This window comes from Carassius gibelio, chromosome A7 (assembly GCF_023724105.1).
Source record: "Carassius gibelio isolate Cgi1373 ecotype wild population from Czech Republic chromosome A7, carGib1.2-hapl.c, whole genome shotgun sequence".
NCBI classification, from domain to species: Eukaryota; Metazoa; Chordata; class Actinopteri; order Cypriniformes; family Cyprinidae; genus Carassius; species Carassius gibelio.
In genome coordinates, this window is record NC_068377.1 from 358971 (window position 1) to 377552 (window position 18582).

General features: G+C 38.9%; 1 protein-coding gene across 2 annotated transcripts; it reads right to left on the minus strand.

The window, feature by feature from the left end:
• Positions 1–16111: 16111 nt before the first annotated feature.
• Positions 16112–17540, minus strand: LOC128017595 (putative nuclease HARBI1). 2 transcript variants are annotated; one of them, XR_008184482.1, is made up of 3 exons: positions 16926–17537; positions 16479–16843; positions 16112–16338 (listed from the first exon to the last, which is right to left on the minus strand). XR_008184482.1 is itself a non-coding variant. In XM_052603039.1 (2 exons), the coding sequence occupies exons 1-2, from the start codon at positions 17410–17412 to the stop codon at positions 16482–16484; spliced, it is 849 nt and encodes a 282-aa protein (XP_052458999.1). In that variant the 5' UTR covers positions 17413–17540; the 3' UTR covers positions 16415–16481. The 2 variants fall into 2 exon arrangements, 1 of the variants encoding a protein (XP_052458999.1); XM_052603039.1 differs by lacking the exon at positions 16112–16338 and having other exon boundaries at positions 16415–16843; positions 16926–17540.
• Between the last annotated feature and the right edge of the window lie 1042 nt (positions 17541–18582).

Consider the following 18582-nt stretch of genomic DNA (forward strand, 5'->3'; position numbering starts at 1 on the left):
TGGGGTTGATTCTGGCTTTAGTTTTCTCCAAAACTATAAAGTAGAATTATTTGAAAAATAATAAAGTAATGGCCAGATTGACTGTAAACAGAAATAAACTGAAAGAACGAGCAAACCTATAAAGCAAAGATTTTTATGAGTGCTTGAAAATGGGACATGATGTAAAGTTCTTATGCACTTAGATGCTTGGGGTTGAATTTGGCTTTAGTTTTCTCCAAAACTATACAGTAGAAATATTTGAAACTTAATACAGTAATCGTCAGATTGACTGTAAACAGAAATAAACTGAAAGAACGAGCAAACCTATAAAGCAAAGATTTTTATGAGTGATTGAAATGGGGACATGATGTAAAGTGCTTATGCACTTAGATGCTTGGTGGTTGATTTTAGCTTTAGTTTTCTAAAAAAAAATATACAGTAGAAATATTTGAAACTTAATACAGTAATGGTCAGATTGACTGTTAACAGAAATAAACTGAAAGAACAAGCAAACCTATAAAGAAAAGATTTTAATGAGTGCTTGAAAATGGGACATGATGTGAAAGTGCTTATGCGCTTCGATTCTTGGGGTGAATTTGGCTTTAGTTTTCTCCAAAACTATACAGTAGAATTATTTGAAAAATAATAAAGTAATGGCCAGATTGACTGTAAACAGAAATAAACTGAAAGAACGAGCAAACCTATAAAGCAAAGATTTTTATGAGTGCTTGAAAATGGGACATGATGTAAAGTGCTTATGCACTTAGATGCTTGGGGTTGATTCTGGCTTTAGTATTCTCCAAAACTATACAGTAGAAGTATTTAAAAAATAAAACAGTAATGGTCAGATTGACTGTAAACAGAAATAAAGTGAAAGAACGAGCAAACCTATAAAGCAAAGATTTTTATGAGTGCTTGAAAATGGGACATGATGTGAAAGTGCTTATGCACTTAGATGCTTGGGGTTGATTCTGGCTTTAGTTTTCTCCAAAACTATACAGTAGAATTATTTGAAAAATAATAAAGTAATGGCCAGATTGACTGTAAACAGAAATAAACTGAAAGAACGAGCAAACCTATGAAGCAAAGATTTTTATGAGTGCTTGAAAATGGGACATGATGTAAAAAAGCTTATGCGCTTAGATTCTTGGGGTTGAATTTGGTTTTAGTTTTCTCCAAAACTATACAGTAGAAATATTAAAAAAATAAAAAAGTAATGGTCAGATTGACTGTAAACAGAAATAAACTGAAAGAACGAGCAAACCTATAAAGCAAAGATATGAGTGCTTGAAAATGGGACATGATGTAAAGTGCTTATGCACTTAGATGCTTGGTGGTTGATTTTGGCTTTAGTTTTCTCCAAAACTATACAGTAGAATTATTTAAAAAATAATACAGTAATGGTCAGATTGACTGTAAACAGAAATAAACTGAAAGAACGAGCAAACCTATAAAGCAAAGATTTTTATGAGTGCTTGAAAATGGGACATGATGTAAAAAAGCTTATGCGCTTAGATTCTTGGGGTTGAATTTGGTTTTAGTTTTCTCCAAAACTATACAGTAGAAATATTTGAAACTTAATACAGTAATGGTCAGATTGACTGTAAACAGAAATAAACTGAAAGAACAAGCAAAGCTATAAAGCAAAGATATGAGTGCTTGAAAATGGGACATGATGTAAAGTGCTTATGCACTTAGATGCTTGGTGGTTGATTTTGGCTTTAGTTTTCTCCAAAACTACAGTAGAAATATTTGAAACTTAATACAGTAATGGTCAGATTGACTGTAAACAGAAATAAACTGAAAGAACGAGCAAACCTATAAAGCAAAGATTTTTTATGAGTGTTTGAAAATGGGTAATGGTGTAAAAAAGCTTATGCGCTTAGATTCTTGGGGTTGAATTTGGCTTTAGTTTTCTCCAAAACTATACAGTAGTAACATTTGAAAAGTAATACATCAATGGTAAGAGTGACTGTGAATAGGAGTCCACTGAAAGAAAGAGCAAACCCATAAAGGAAAGATTTTTATGAGTGTATGAAAATGGGTAAAATGCACTTTTTTGGAGTCATTTTGCCAATAATTTTTTCCAACACTAAACAGTAAAATAATTTAATAAATAATTCAGCAATAATTCACTTAATTCAGTTATATTCTGGGTCACTGTTAAAAGTTATCAATTGGAAAAAGGAGCAAACCTTTTGAGGAAAGCATTTTATGAGTAAGTGCTTTTTATGAGAAAAGAGTGAGAATGCACATTGAGTTTTGGAGTGATTTGCCTTTAAATTGTACAAAAATTGTATAATAGTTTTAACTTGAAAATAAATACAGCAATAGTCAGGATAACTATTAGTTGAAAGGTATACACACACAAACAACACACAAAAACGCAATACATATTGTATCAATGTGTGTATGTATATATATATATATATATATATATACATACATACACACATTGATAAATTATCTACATTAATTAATGTAAAATAAAAATGTTAATGTACAAAAACAATGTATTCACAAACATTAATTCAATGTTCAAGTCATTTAAAAAAATGCATTATTTATATCATGACATAAAATAGCAATACATAAATATTCTGATGTCCCTTTAAGTTCTTTTTAGGGTTAAATTACGTTTTATGCAGATTTTATTTCATTTTTTTTTTTTTTTTTTTGGGAGGGGGTGGGCACCCGTGAACTATTGAAAATATCAGAAAAAGTATAAAGGAAACGCCGTTACGACAGCTTCTTTACATCTATTTTGACCGCTCCCAGCACCCGTACCGTAAGTGCACCATTAGACGCACAAAATAAAAAAAAAGTGCGGCTGGCTTGACCCTGTACTTTCAAACCGCGGCTGGCTTGACCGCAGTGAATGGAGTAATGATGCTGAAAATTCAGCTTTGCATCACAGAAATAAATGATAATTTAAAGTATAATAAATTGAAAACAAATTATTTTAAATTTGAATAATATATCACAATATTAATTTTTTTCTGTATTTTTGATCAAATAAATGCAGGCTTGATGAGCAGAAGAAACTTCTTTCAAAAACATTAAAAATAGTAATGTTTCCAAACTTTTGGCCTGTACTGTATCCCCCCAAAACTGCACAACTGTAGAGTAAAACATTAATAAAAAAGTGATAATAAAAAATGTGTCTTAAAACTGACACGATTGTACAAAATCGCAGTCTGGGGACTCAGAACTGCTAACATTAAGTTTAAGGTAAAAATAACTGCCATGAAATTATAGTATCTTACTCCTATGCAATAAATTGTTCTTTCACTACATCTCTTTACCTCTGTCTTTATCCTCTTCTCTTCTTTTTGGCACTGTATCTATCGCAGACTATGCTCATTTATAATGTGTCATGTAAATTCAGCCTTCCGTCACAATCAGGAAACTTTCACCGTGTCTAGAACTGGCGCGAGCTGCCAGGCCCGTTTCTACGAGCTGTGTGTTAACAAAGACAGTGCTGTCTACATTGGATGCGGCGTCGGGCACGCTACACAAGAAATTACCAACAACTGATCGTGCGCGCGCTCTGTTTCTGACGCATTTCAAGCACTCGGGGGAAGATTGAAGAGCCTGACTTTTTTTTTTTTTTTTTTTTGCTTTATTTGGTAGTATTTCGAATTAATGGTTTTTAAATAGTAGCCTATTATAAAAAAAAAAAAAAAAAAAAAAAAAAAAAGATTCACTCGTTCACTCATTCTGGCGCCCCTATGGATGAGTGGCGCGCCTTTAGCATTTGCCTATACCGCCTATGCCGCGGGCCGGCCCTGTGTTAGAGTTATCTCTATTTGTCACATTTATATTATTTACATCAAGCTTTTGAATGGTATAGTATTGTATATTGTTATTGAAACTTAATAATGTTTCACTTGATTATACATTAATGCAATGCATCCTGTCATCGCTGCACTGGCTCCCTATCAAACATTGTATAGATTTGAAAATATTGCTTATTACTTATAAAGCCCTGAATGGTTTAGCACCTCAGTATTTGAATGAGCTCCTTTTACGTTATACTCCTCTACGTCCGCTACGTTCTCAAAACTCAGGCAATTTGATAATACCTAGAATATCAAAATCAACTGCGGGCGGCAGATCCTTTTCCTATTTGGCGCCTAAACTCTGGAATAACCTACCTAACATTGTTCGGGAGGCAGACACACTTTTGCAGTTTAAATCTAGATTAAAGACCCATCTCTTTAACCTGGCTTACACATAACATACTAATATGCTTTTAATATCCAAATCCATTAAAGGATTTTTAGGCTGCATTAATTAGGTAAACCGGAACCGGAAACACTTCACATAACACCCGATGTACTTGCTACATCATTTAGAAGAATGGCATCTACGCTAATATTTGTCTGTTTCTCTCTTGTTCCGAGGTCACCGTGGCCACCAGATCCAGTCTGTATCCAGACCAGAGGGTCACTGCAGTCCCCCAGATCCAGTACGTATCCAGACCAGATGGTGGATCAGCACCTAGAAAGGACCTCTACATCCCTGAAAGACAGCGGAGACCAGGACAACTAGAGCCCCAGATACAGATCCCCTGTAAAGACCTTGTCTCAGAGGACCACCAGGACAAGACCACAGGAAACAGATGATTCTTCTGCACAATCTGACTTTGCTGCAGCCTGGAATTGAACTACTGGTTTCGTCTGGTCAGAGGAGAACTGGCCCCCCAACTGAGCCTGGTTTCTCCCAAGGTTTTTTTCTCCATTCTGTCACCGATGGAGTTTCGGTTCCTTGCCGCTGTCGCCTCTGGCTTGCTTAGTTGGGGTCACTTCATCTACAGCGATATCATTGACTTGATTACAAATAAATGCACAGACACTATTTAAACTGAACAGAGATGACATAACTGAATTCAATGATGAACTGCCTTTAACTATCATTTTGCATTATTGAGACACTGTTTTCCAAATGAATGTTGTTCAGTGCTTTGACGCAATGTATAAATAAAGGTGATTGATTGATTGATAGTCAGGAATTATAGTTTGGAAAAAGTATTTGGAAAAAGTCTAACTAGTAAAACGTTTACACGTTATGTGAAAACTAGTACAAATAAATAAAAAGACACTTACTCATGTTTATGATCTCTGCTGAATAAAGTGCTTCATTCTTTTTTCTGAGGAAATCCATTTCTCAAATCCTCAACCACATCACATCTTTTTGGAGTGATTTATGTCTTATTCCTCTCATCGCGAAGCAAACAGTAAAATAAAATAAAAACTTGAAGAACAGTCTGGCTGCTTTTTCTTCTGTGTGGGCGTATTCAAGCCGCGCGCTTCAGTTTGAATCTGAATAGCGCGTTAAGCGCGGGGCGTGGTCACATTAGATATAATGAAGGGAGACATGAAAAATAGATATCGCGTTGTTTTCATATGGATTACTTTATCTCAGAATATTTGTTTTCAGCAGCACTTGTTTAGTTTAAAAGTAGACATTTCAGGCTTTCTAATGATATCTCTCTCATGTCTCTTCGTTGAGTATTCACGGAGTTACAGTTCATTTTAACGATGTGTTTGTAAATGAAGATCAGCGCACACAAAGAGTGTAATTTAAGTTCTCTTCGGGGTTATCAGGAGAAAATGACTCAAAACACATATATATGCGTTAATCGACTTCAAAGGGTTAACATCGCAAATGGCTTTAGATTACACTGACCAAGTTTGGTGTTGATCTGAATAAATCTCTAGGAGGAGTTCGTTAAAGTACAACCCCTGAAAATGGCAAAAACAACACCAATTTTGCAGGGAAAATTCAAAACAACCGACTTCCTGTTGGGATTCGGATTTCGTACCAAGATACTTTTTTGTAGGTATTGGTGTGTTACATGTGTGTACCAATTTTTGTACATGTAAGTGAAACATAGCTCGAGGCGCACTCCGTTGAATGTGTATAGGTGGCGCTATAGAGCCATTTTGCCACACCCAATGGACTATTGGCCTTTAGATGTGTTCAGGCCAGGAGTCTTATCAAACATGTGAAGTTTGGGCAAGATCGGACATTTAATGCCTGAGTTACAACAAGTTTTATTCCCATGGAGAGACTTTGAACTTTGTCATGGCGCCATGGACACGCCTTTTCAAAAAAAAAACAAGATCTTCATAATTTAAAAGTGCACAGGCCTTTAGATTAGACTGACCATAAAAAAGACATTGATGTCAAAAAATTTCAAGGAGTAGTCTGTCGCAGTGTAACATATGTCACTTCCTGTTGCCAATAGGTGGCGCTATGACTATAACTGTATATGGGCATGTCAATCTGTTCAGGTTCGGAGTCTTATCAAACATGTGAAGTTTGGGGCAGATTGGACATTGTATGTCTGAGTTACAGCAACTTCCTTTTTCATGGCGAAACATAGAAATTTGTCAGGCCGCCATGGACACGCCCTTCAACAAAAACTCAAGATCTTCGCAATTTAACATCGCAAAGGCCTTTAGATTAGGCATACCAAATTTGGTGTTGATCAAATTTGAAGAAATCTCTAGGAGGAGGACGACTTCCTGTTGGGTTTAGAATTTTGCTCCAAGAGTGTTTTTTGTAGGTATTGGTGTGTTACGTATGTGTGCCAATATTCGTGCATGTATGTGAAATTTAGCTGGAAGGCTGTTGATTTTCTTAGTATAGGTGGCGCTGTCGAGCCATTTTTCCTCACCCTCTTCTGAATCCTATATCAGACGAAAATTTTCACCAGGTTTGTGAGCAAAGTTTCATGACATTTTGAGTGCAAAGTTTCATGACATTTTGAGCATGTTTAAGCCCTCAAAAATGTGATTCATTCAGGAGAAGAAGAAGAAGCAGAATAATAATAATAATAATAAACAAAGTAGATACAAGAGGGTCCTCGCACCTCGGTGCTCGGGCCTTAATAAACAGAGCAGATACAAGAGGGTCCTCACACCATCGGTGCTCGGGCCCTAATAATAATTAAAGCTGCAAGAGGCCCGGCGTTTATTTGACTACCGGTTTTTATTTTATTTATTACGGTATACAGCTTTTGGAATAGATCAGTTATACTACATTATGTTTAGAATGTTTACAATGTTGGTAGGTTTAGGGTGTGATACAATAATCATTAATATGAAGTGAATATGAATATAAAAGGTTCTAAACATAATGAATAAAACGTGTTGCAACAATTAATGCGAATTTAATTTAATTGAATTGTCAATGACATGTCCGTGTTCCTCAATAGCCCATATCCTTCGTTCTGTTAAATTATATATATTTTTTTCCCCCAATCCTGGTAAAATGTATATTTTTAGTGATGAGTAAAATTATCGTAAATTTTTTGTTTCATATTGTGTGAATGTATAATTTGTTTATTTTCATTTAAAAGAAGAAAATAAGACATGGAGACGAATGAATGTGTACGCATACATGAGAGGAAGAGAGAGAGGGTTGCAGAGAGAGACATGAATGCAATGTAATACCCGCGCCACGTGGTCCACAGATGCGTCTTCGGATAGAGAGTGCTACGGATAACATTGACGAATCACCGACAATAACCCAGAAAAACGACAAATGGTCACGTCGTATGGATAGTTCACATGTTTTAACACAAAGGTAAAGTGTAAAGAGATGGGGGTTGAATCTCACAAAATTGTCAGGAGTGGATGTGTCTAACACACACATTCATTCTTGGAATTTTTATTTAAAACCTTTATTATATTGCTGTGAAATGATTTATACAGTCAACTGATTAAATTTGAGGGTAGGCGCACTCGTAATATGATATGAGGTCACATTATCTTTTATCTTCATTAATTTTTCCTCGCACACTGTCCATATTTTCACAGAGAAACCTCGCCAGGCACAATTTACTGTTGTACGGCTTTCTCGGTGCCAGAGTCAGCCTTTCCATCATCTCTTCATCCAATTCCTTCAAAGGGTTTTAGGTGAGTATAAGAAGTCCATGTCTATGTATTTTTCACAGCTCTTTTTCTGATTTCCTTAGAAATCCGAGGGGGATCCTATTTATCTAAGCGAATCCAGTGCCGCCGCTCCCTAGGGAAACCCCCCACCACCCCACATGTGACAGACCATAAAATCTTTCGCCCTAAGTTCACCGGTCACCGGACAGTCATGCACACACAGGTGACTGATTTATCTTTCACCTAAAGGACACCTGTCACCGCATGGTCATGTACCGGAGGTCTGGTGTCTAATTTTCAAACAGGTGACCATCATACTCATTACATCACATCATTAGGATAATCCCTTACGATGTGATCTATTTCGGAAACAGATAACAAGTCACAGCTGCCGATTATTCACGGATGGAGTCATTTCACGCTGATGACATATAACCTTGATTTATTACAAACAGATGTCATAGCAACACCTGTGATCATTAAAAGGTCATAGGTCAAGGTCAGGTGGGGGAGGGGTCAAGGTTAATAGGTCAAGGACATGTGGGGGAGGGGTCACAAAGTCAAGGTCATGAGGGGTCGTTGTACTTTAATGGTTGTGGATTAAATAGCTCAACATGAGAGCCAATGCAAACACAATGACGTGAAATATAATGTCATCATTTTTTTAATAAGAGTGGCTTGATTAAGAGGTGGAAATAGCGGATGATGGAAACTAGGGATGGGCTTTTGCCGCAAATATCACATTCGAATATTTGAGCTCGCAAAAATCAAATATTCAAATAATCATTAATTTAAATTAAGTTTCATGAGACAGATGTTATTTTTCAGCAACATTTATTGTTTCCGTCATTTTGTACAAGTTTATACACAATAAGCTTGAACATTACCCATCGTGTTTTGTAGATGAAAACCTTTAACAATGCATGCAAACAAACAAAAGTACAGATACAAAAATAAAAAGTGAACAAAGAAAAAACGTAAAGCAGCCTGCAGCAATTAGGCTATTGTAGAACGTACACTTAACTTTGAAACTTTTAAACTGTCAGCATCTTTTTTTGCTTTTTTTCTATTGTTTTACATGTTCTTGTTAAGAAATACGGACATGTAAACATGATCGGGGGAAAGTCAGCTCCTTAGCCTGTTAACAATAAGGCCGGCCGCGGAGAAAACGCGCTCTGACGGCACAGACGTTGGCCTCTTCATAGTTGGTGACAGCAGCTGCATCCGCACCACTCGCATCAAGGAAAATAATGTTCTGATAATGTTCAAAAAGTTTTTTTTTTCTTACTTCTCTCATGTTTTCATCGACAAACCTGAGATGTTTGTGCTGAGGATCTAGGGCAGACGAGAGAAGAGGATGTTTTCATTGCATTCTCCAAGTTAGTAGTGTTTATTCCTTGCCTAAGAGATGCCGCAACAATGTTCTTGAATTCGGCTACTTTCTGTGATTCTCCACTGCATATTTGAAGTACTGTAGAAGACAGCAGTTCTTAGGGCCCGTTCACATATTGCATCTTTTGCAAGCTCAAGTTCGTTATTTCCAATGTAGGCGCGCGGTATGCGTGCTCATAATGGAAGTGACATGGTCGCTATGCGCACGCGGTGCGACGCGCCCGTTTTTTTCCAGGTGCGTCCGCACCGCATCGAGTTAAAAACATAAACTTTTTAGAATGCCGCAAGCGCACCGCAGGTCATGTGACAAGAAACACATTCAGCTTCATCCTTTCCCGTAACAACGTGGAAAGCTCAGCCAAGATGAAGGAACAGCTGATCATAGCTGTATATGGATTGCCATTTTGAAATAAATTTAGTAGCTGAGCTACTGAAAGCAATTTTTTGTGCTGCAAATCCATTTATCCTTTGCTGAAATTTCCGCGTCTTCATGGAGAGAGCGCATCATTGTTGCTTAGCAACGGCAGACGCCTCAGCTTCTGCCCAAGCGCTTTGGAAAGAAGGAGAAAGCGGTGCATCTAGCGCTTTCCACGCGTTTTTACGTGTGATATGTGAACACAATATTAATTCATTAATTATTTTTTGCTTTGCACACATCTTCAAATATGCCTTGGAGAATCACAGAAAGTGACCAAATTAGGTTTAATTGAGAACTTTTTTTTTTTTTTTTGCGAAATTCAAATATAATTTTTATTTATCGAATAATTAGAGCAGAACGAATATTTGAATGTTCGACTATCCATGCACACCCCTTATGGAAACACAACAGTAACAAAACTCCAAGACATTTACAGTCACACTCAGGTGTAGTAGTGTGCAAACTCACCTACATAGGGATTTTTAGATAAGAAATTTCATGTTCAAGTTCAATCATATTTTGTGTGAGATTATTTTTATTAATATTTTTTTCATTTCAGAATTTCTTGGTAACACAGCACTGTAAAAAAAAATCTCAGGCAAAATACAAATATGCATTATAAGGTACATCAGGGGTCAAATCAAATATTAATAGCATATTTAACTTCAAAGTTAATCTCTTTTTTGTGTGTGTGTGCTCTACAGGTTTGGTATAAAGAATGTTTTTGCTCAGTTGTCTGAAATGTCACCCCAATAGAGAAAAGTTTTGCTCAGCAAGAAACAAAATTAAAGAGAACATTGCTTGTATCTTTTTGTATGATTTCCAAATATATTTTGCTTCTAATCAAAGTTTGTAACATTGTGATATTCTTCGTGGCTGGTTGATTTGGTTTGTTACTTATAAAGACACTTTCAGAAACACTGAATTACACTTAAGAAAATATAAAATGGCATAAAGGGAAAAGACTTTGTTCTTTCAAACCAAACCAGGGTCAGGGCATCTGGCAGTGTAATTGTTTATTAAAACATGTCTCTCCCTAACTGTCTGGGTGTGTTGGTCAAATCATTTTTGTTTTGTGTTTGTGAATTGGTGGCAGTGTACTAGTTAAGGACATGCAAAGTACAAAATATCTAGCATAGCTGAAAATGTTCTGTGACTAATAAGGTGTTCTGAGTGAGACATTTATGCAAAGCAATTATTCTCTTATATCTATGTCATTTGAGAGGGATTTGCTATGAAACACGCATTTTGCTCACAACTAAATGCTTTCTGACCAGTGTTGCAAATTGCGTAACGCAGGTTCAAATGAGACTTCAGATGTGCGTTGGATTACATGAGAATAATCTGAGAGAGAGACTTTGGGATTGGTGGAATGGGTGACTGAGAAATGGGTGTCTGAGTGAAAGGATGAGAAGAAGAAAAGGATGAGCACCCACATGGAAATGAAAGTCGATTTGGATCTTCGAAATACCGCGTTTATTTGTGATTATGTCTTCTTAATTAACAATCATTTCAGCACTTCAGTGGTTCAACTACATTACAAAGTGATTGTATAATAAAGTCAAGAACTATGACAATGAGATTTCCAAGATCCCAGCAGCACTTATCTAATGCGCATTTGCGCATATCGGTCACTCAAACTGCAATATTCAAATGAAGATACATAATTTAAAAATAAATGTTTTGGAGACGTAACTATGCAAACTGTATTCTTTTGGATTGTCCTTCAATAAGCGAAGCGCTTGCCGGTTGGTCAGCGCTGGGATCAGGTGGTTTAGCCGCCGGTGTGTTGTTTGTTTGTTTGACGGTGGTGTTAATCTCTCATGTCAGGAATCTATTCCCCCAGCGAGTCCGAGGCGAGGAGGATTACAGCCAGACAATTAGCTTTCTAGTATGAGGAGACCTGGTAGTGTAACTCCACTAAAACGCAAATAAACAATTTAAGACGGTCTTGAGACAGTCATTTCGCTGATGGTTGTGTGCTTGCCTACGCAGTGCACCTCAGACAACAAGTAGCCCAACCAGTGTTGCCAGATTGGAAATGTCCAAGTATCGTACCAGAAGTTCAAAATTATCGTATTTGGAAGAAAATTATCGTACACGAGTCAAAACACTTATCTATCTATTCAAAACCAACTACATTTTGACACGACCTGCAAATTACCACAATAGATAACTTGGCGTATGTTTGGACGGAAGCAGTGCGACAAAATATTATCCCTGTCATGGTCTTGTCATGATCTTGTCGCTCTCTCTGTCCCCCTCTGCTGATTACTCTTCTCCTTTTCTCCCTCACTCTCCGTTTCTGTTTTACATCTGTCTCCACTTCCCATTAAGATAATTTCCCTCCACCTGTTTCTCATCCTGCCTCATTATCTTGGCTACTTCTACCCTCCCGTTTTCCTGTCTCTTTGTCAGATTGTTGTCACCTATGAGCATCAGTCATTGGCGTCTGCACATTCGTTTGGTCCTGTCCTGTCCTGTCCTGTCTTGTCGGGGTTTGGTTAGTAGATCACTACCACTACCGGAGTTACTCTGTGCTCACCATTTTGCACCCACAGAACCTTACCTGCTGTATTACACCTCGGCCTCCCTGCTCTGCGAGCACCGACCGTCGGCTCCTCCGTGAGCCACGTAAAGCCTCCGCCTCGCCAGTCTGCTGGTCACCCCTGCCACAGAGGTCTTCTTAGTTTATTTGTACTACCCAGTCTACGGGTCATCATCTGTTAAATCCATTCCTCCCACGCCTTTGTTGGAAATACCTGTGGCCTGACTTTGTTTCATTAAAAGACACATTTGAGTCCTCTCTCTCTTCATTATCATCACAATCCCATTATTTTCAGTGACTTCGTACGTCGTGGTGAATATTAAAACATATTAAAATTATTTTTAACTCTTGCTTTGTCACGTCCATTGTAGGCGGAATTTAGCTGTTGCTGTGTGGTGCAGTTAACTCCACATCTGAGCCGCTGTCTTCTGAAGACTGCGTGTTGCCAGATGTTGAAGGGGTTCCTTCTGTGATGGACCGCAACCGTGCTCGGTGGCTTTAAAGCAGGGCACACTCCTAGCTGCATTCTTAACACACCCTCAGGTGCACACGAACGCATTAAGAGTGTAATGAGCCGCTTTCGTGTATGAGTAAAGAAGCCCCGACTGCTACTACCATCATTAACATTTTCATCAAATTCTGAAATTATCGTACATTACGGGATTTTTTCCATTATTGATCGTACATCGTACAGAGGTAAAAATTATCATACAAATAAGATAATTATCGTACGTCTGGCAACATTGAGCCCAACCCAATGAATGAGTCACCATGCATGCTTTACATACTATAGTTATCCTTAGCATTATAGCCTACTATATTCAAGAATTGAAGATTTAAGTTCCTTATTTTAACTGAAGGCTACCATAGGCTGTAATTCACTCTGTAATTTTACTTAAAGAAAAAAAAAACTTTTATCATTAAAATCAAGCAAATTGTCTTCTTAAATGTTGTTCTTTAACTTAAGTAAATTTTTTAACATTTCCACAGCGTGCACTGCGCCTTCCTATCCTAAAATGAAAAACTTCACATGACAGACTTCAGCATAAATTCACTTCAGAATCAACTGACCTTTCAAATTAAAGTGCAGTTCTCCGTTAGTTGAAATCCTCTCTCTCGCTTGTTAAGGACAGACTTTAACAATCTTCTTTGGCTCTTGCAAAACAGTTTTCAATAACCAGTCAGTTCCCGTTTGGCACTGGTTTGAGCTGTTAGAAATGTTCGGGAATGGCTTCCCCTTGAGACTCAAAACCTCCAGGATGTCCTGCTCTCATCAACTGATCTACTACGTATGTCTCCTCCGTTTATGGCTTTCATTGTAGTGAATCCCTCCCATGAGCGGTTTAATTCTCGTGTCATATATCCACTAAGAATAACGAGACGAATCGCTGCTCACTACATATGAATAAATCCGTTGCTCAAAATTCAATGAAGAGAATAGAGGATGAGCGGGTGACAGTGTACACCGCTCAGGATGTGAGAATCAGAATGAGCTTACTCCCATCAGTGTCTCTTTGTGATGCTTGGTGCGCTGGAGCAGCGTGAGCGTGGTCTTTGTGGCTAGGCGTGTTCTCTTGTGTCTTCCGGGGCTGCTGCGGAATCGCGCGGTATTTGACAGGTCCAACAAAGCAATGTTTCAGAATTCATCTTCCTCGTGTGGAGAGGCGAATAGGTGAATAAACTTAGTAAAGAAAAGAAACAAAAACAACGAGATGAAAGCTCCCGAAGGAGCCATGAGAACGGCTGTCCTCTCAGCCGCCGTGCTGAGAGGGACGGCGATAGGAGAGCGCACCAAGGCCGCGAAGAAGGACGAGCAGGGTCAGAAGAGGGGAAGCGAAGGAGGAACTTTCTGGGTCAGTCCTTTATAGCTCGACTGGTTCACGCCTCTGTTCGCGTGAACAACCAATGAACGTCCGCGATCTGAAGCGGGAAGAAGTTCCTTTGTCTCTGGGGAAACCCCCACTCTAATAAGTTCTGGCTTATCAGATTTCAGCAGTGATATTCTAGGAAGTTCATAATTCCAGATTAATAAATTTTTCATAAATTTCCTTTATATAAGTGAGTCCGTCAAAGCATGACGATTAAAAAGATACCAAAAATAACATATATAACTGATAGAAACACGAAATTACATTCAAATGCAGAATTACACACATTTAAAGTTTGATTAACACACAATAAAATTGTAGATACTCAAATTTTTGATTTTGGAAAACATTTAATGCACCAAAAAGCAATACTCAATACATTTATAATACATTGAGAAAATAAAAGGGTACTATTCTCTTTTCTAAGAGCTATCTTTCCTGTCCTGTTTCCCCAGTGGGATCATAAAGTTTTATGATCTGGTCAGGGGGACAGCGTTACAACTCATGATTCTAAGTGAGAAAATTGGGTATCATTCACTAATTTTTGCATACAATTTTCTTATTTATACGCACATTTGAACTTCTCACGAGAACTTTCCGCCTAATTCACAACACGTACGTACGCACATGAGCTTGTTCTTAAACTCGTTCTTCTGTTAGTGAATTTGGAGTCTTCTAAATGAGCGCCCGCGTGCACGAGGTCAGTAATTAGCATAATTCGCGCCCAAACAAGCTCCATATAAGGGCTTTCCACAACGAGGCACTTGTACAGAAAAAGACAATTATGGCACCGAAACAAAAGACAAAGAAAAATAACTTTAACGATAATGAACGTGAGGTTTTGCTTTCAGAGGTGGAAGCCAGGAAAAATTATTTGTTATTTAAAAGTGTATCCACTGGCATAACGGGCACAGGTAAAAAGGAAGCATGGGTTATAACACAGGCTTGGAGATAAGGTGGTATATGGTGAGAGTGGTTGGTGATGTGGCTTAGGTGTGATTCCAGTGAGTTGCATAAATCAATGAGGACTTCTCTGGGCAACCTAAAGCGACTGAACAGCCATTCGTCACTCTCCGCGAACATATCTGTGCGCTCTCTAAAGACGCACTCTCTCCTTAGAGCACGCGCCGCGATGTCTTCAAGCAGTACCAAGTGTGCCATGCCTCTAAACACAAGATGAGACACATTAATCACCGTTTATATAAGGATAGATCAGGGGCCTCATGTACAAAGACTTGCGTTGAATTCATACTAAAACATTGCGTACGGACAAAGCTGTAAATGTGCGTACGCACAAAAAAAACCAGATGTATGAATCTCTGCGTACGAAGGATTCCACGCATATTCTCTTTGTACATCCCAATTAACGTAAAATTGAGCGCACATGCACGAGCACAACGCCCCACCCAGTCTCCTCCCCTAATTAAATAAATTTAAATATGGTAATGAGTCCACTTTGGCAAAAGATAGCAGTAAGAAAATGGCTAAGGCAAGCGGCAAGAAACGAACCTTTACGGAAAGTGAATTGGAGGTGCTACTATCGGAGGTAGAGACTAGAAAACATATTTTATTTGGAACGTTGTCCTCTGGAATTAATAACAAAAGGAAAAAATATGAGTGGGAGAGTTTGGCTGAAGCCGTCAATGCTGTGGGATCTGAAAGTCGCACTGTAAATGAGCTTAAAAAGAAATGGTCTGATATAAAGGTGGACGTTAAACGGAGAACTGCTGCGCACCGACAAAGTGTGGGCAGGACAGGCAGTGGTAAAGGGGTCGATGAACTTACACCCTTTGAGCAGAGAGTTGCCTCAATTATGGGTGACACTTTACTCTCTGGAGTAGTATCTGCTGCTGTGGGAGACTCCGATTTACAGGATTGCGACGAAGGTAACCAATTTCTCATTTGTTTTTACTTTGGTACATATAGCGTACCTATATTTCATTGTCAAATGCATTCAGTGTAGCGAACCAAAAGTATACATCAGAGATTTTACGGATCCATTTCATTTATTGCAAATGTGTGTGCCCCTTAAAAATGGAACGTACTTAAATTACAGTTAACATTTGCCTTTTTATTTAGACCCATATGGCGCAACAGCCGAAACATCCACTTCCCAGGAGGGGCACTCGGAGTCCGCCCCTCCTGAGCAGCCATCGCCCACTGTGCCCAGCGTTTCCAGTGCTCTCCCCAGTGCTGACGCCCGTCCGTCTGGTCGCGTCTTGACACATGCTGTTTTGGAGTCACAACAGCAAATCATTATGGCCATCGGGGAAATTAACGGTCACCTGAAAAATATCACTGACGCACTCACAGACATAAGCCACTCATTAAAGGAATTGGTCAAAAAGTGAACTTTTGTCTCTGATTACCATTTATATTGTCGCAATCACATGTTGGCGGGCATGAACGGCTTGTTGGTTGGGCTGCACATAAATTGGTCCTGGGTCGGGGTCATCTGGCGGTGCTGCCACCTCACCAAGTGGTATGCCATGCCTATGCGCGACATTGTGCAGCACACCACAGGCCAGCACAATGCGGCACACCTTGTCAGGGCGGTATAACAACATCCCCCCAGTCCTGTCAAGGCAGCGCCACCGACATTTCAGCTGCCCAATCGCCCGCTCTACAACTGAACGAGTGCGAGAATGGGCATTATTGTATCTGCGCTCTCGGTCAGTTTGTGGGTTGGTGAGGGGGGTTAAAAGCCACGTCTTTAGTGGATAACCGCGGTCTCCTGAAGGGTTAATTAATAATTATATGCAAAAAAAAAAAAAAAAACTACAATTAGATAGGATCATAACTTTAAAGGCACTTACCAAGAAGCCACCCATCACGCACCCTGCCAGCTTGGAGCCTCATCCCAACCATGCTGTTTGTAAGGATGTATGAATCATGGGTTGACCCAGGCCACCTTGCCACAATATTTGTTAGGCGCATTTGTGCATCACATATTATCTGCACATTTATTGAATGGAAATGTTTCCGATTCACATATGCAAATTCTTCTTCAGATGGCGCCTTTATAGCAATGTGTGTGCAGTCGATCGCTCCGATAACATTAGGAAAACCGGCTATCGCTGCAAATTGCATTTTAATGTTTGGCTGGTCAACTGCATCATGTGGGAACCTGATATACCTGGTAGACATGCGGATGATCCCGTCCCATACCGCTGGCATTGCCCGGCTCAAAGACGACTGGCTTATTCCTGAGCGGTCTGCCAGTTCCCTTTGGAAAGAACCAGTTGCCAGGAAACCAAGTGTTGTCAGCACCTGCAAGGGAACGGGTATTGCGTGGCTCCTCATTGTCTCTCTCTCTAGATTCGGACCCAACTCAGCACAGAGCACCAAGAGGATAGCCCTTGGAAATCTGAAATGGCTGATAAGCCAGTCATCATCCTGGGCCAGAAAATCATTGTGGTCCCTAAAATCTCGTTCTCTTCTGATTCTGCCATTAGCAATGTCCTCTAATAAGGCCAACGCTGCCATTGCCATAGACTAAGGGTTGTTTCAACTGTTATGCTTTTATATGTTCTTATTTAATTGCATAATTTATATAATTATAATAAGGCCCGTGTGACAATATATGTCAATTATTTTATATATTGCAAATTAATTGCAATGCTTCCCACAGGTGGTGGTGCGAGACTTGTAGAACAATTTGTTGTGTAATGTTTGCAACTTCACTTCATTGCCTGTAAGAGTCGCCAACGGACAAAAACAATGAGAAATGAACGTACGCCAGACATGAAATTGGCTTGGAGGAACGCACATTCTTGCGTTAATTTCACTGTTAGTACATCCGACCGTGAGCGTGAAAGCTGGCGTACGCAAAGTTTTTGTGCGTACGCAAGGTTGATACATGAACCCCAGGTGATTATTGTTTGGACCTCTAATATGATAACATCTAATTATATAGGGTTCTAAACACATGCTTATAAGGCCCCCGTTTGTACATGATCATTGCGTATGTGTGGTATAAGTTGTTCTTGAATCTTTTCGTACATTTAGAATAAATTTTAGTATGAAAGTTTTTGATGAATCATGATTTATTCGCGAAAATGTCCGTACGCACATTTCACGCAAAAATCTGTGCCTACGCATATCTAGTGAATGAGAGCCATTAATTCCAAAAACATTTCCCATTTACAAGTCAGCAACTTATAATCCTCGCATAACAGGATTAACCATTTTTATGCAATACACAAACCTATTCAAAATACATATTGTTAAGGACTTACATACAGAGCGTAAAAAAAAGTTTGTGTGTGTGTGTTTAGGAATGTGGGTGTTTCGTTTCTCCCTTGAGGCTGCTCACGGGTATCCCTGGAGAGTCTCAATAGGTGTAATAACTGTCACCCCAAATGGTGAATTATGTTGGAAGATGTAGTAAAACGAAAGTCCTTGTTTACTCAAGTTCTGGTCTTTGAGTGCAGAATGTGTTAGAGTCAGGATTCATTAATATGGAACAGAGCT

Coding starts and splice junctions, on each gene's coding strand:
- LOC128017595 (XM_052603039.1), bottom strand. CDS start 17,412: ATGAGGAGCCACGCAATACCCGTTCCCTTGCAGGTGCTGACAACACTT. Junction 16,844..16,925: donor GCGTGATGGGTGGCTTCTTG/GTAAGTGCCTTT, acceptor TTAACCCTTCAG/GAGACCGCGGTTATCCACTA.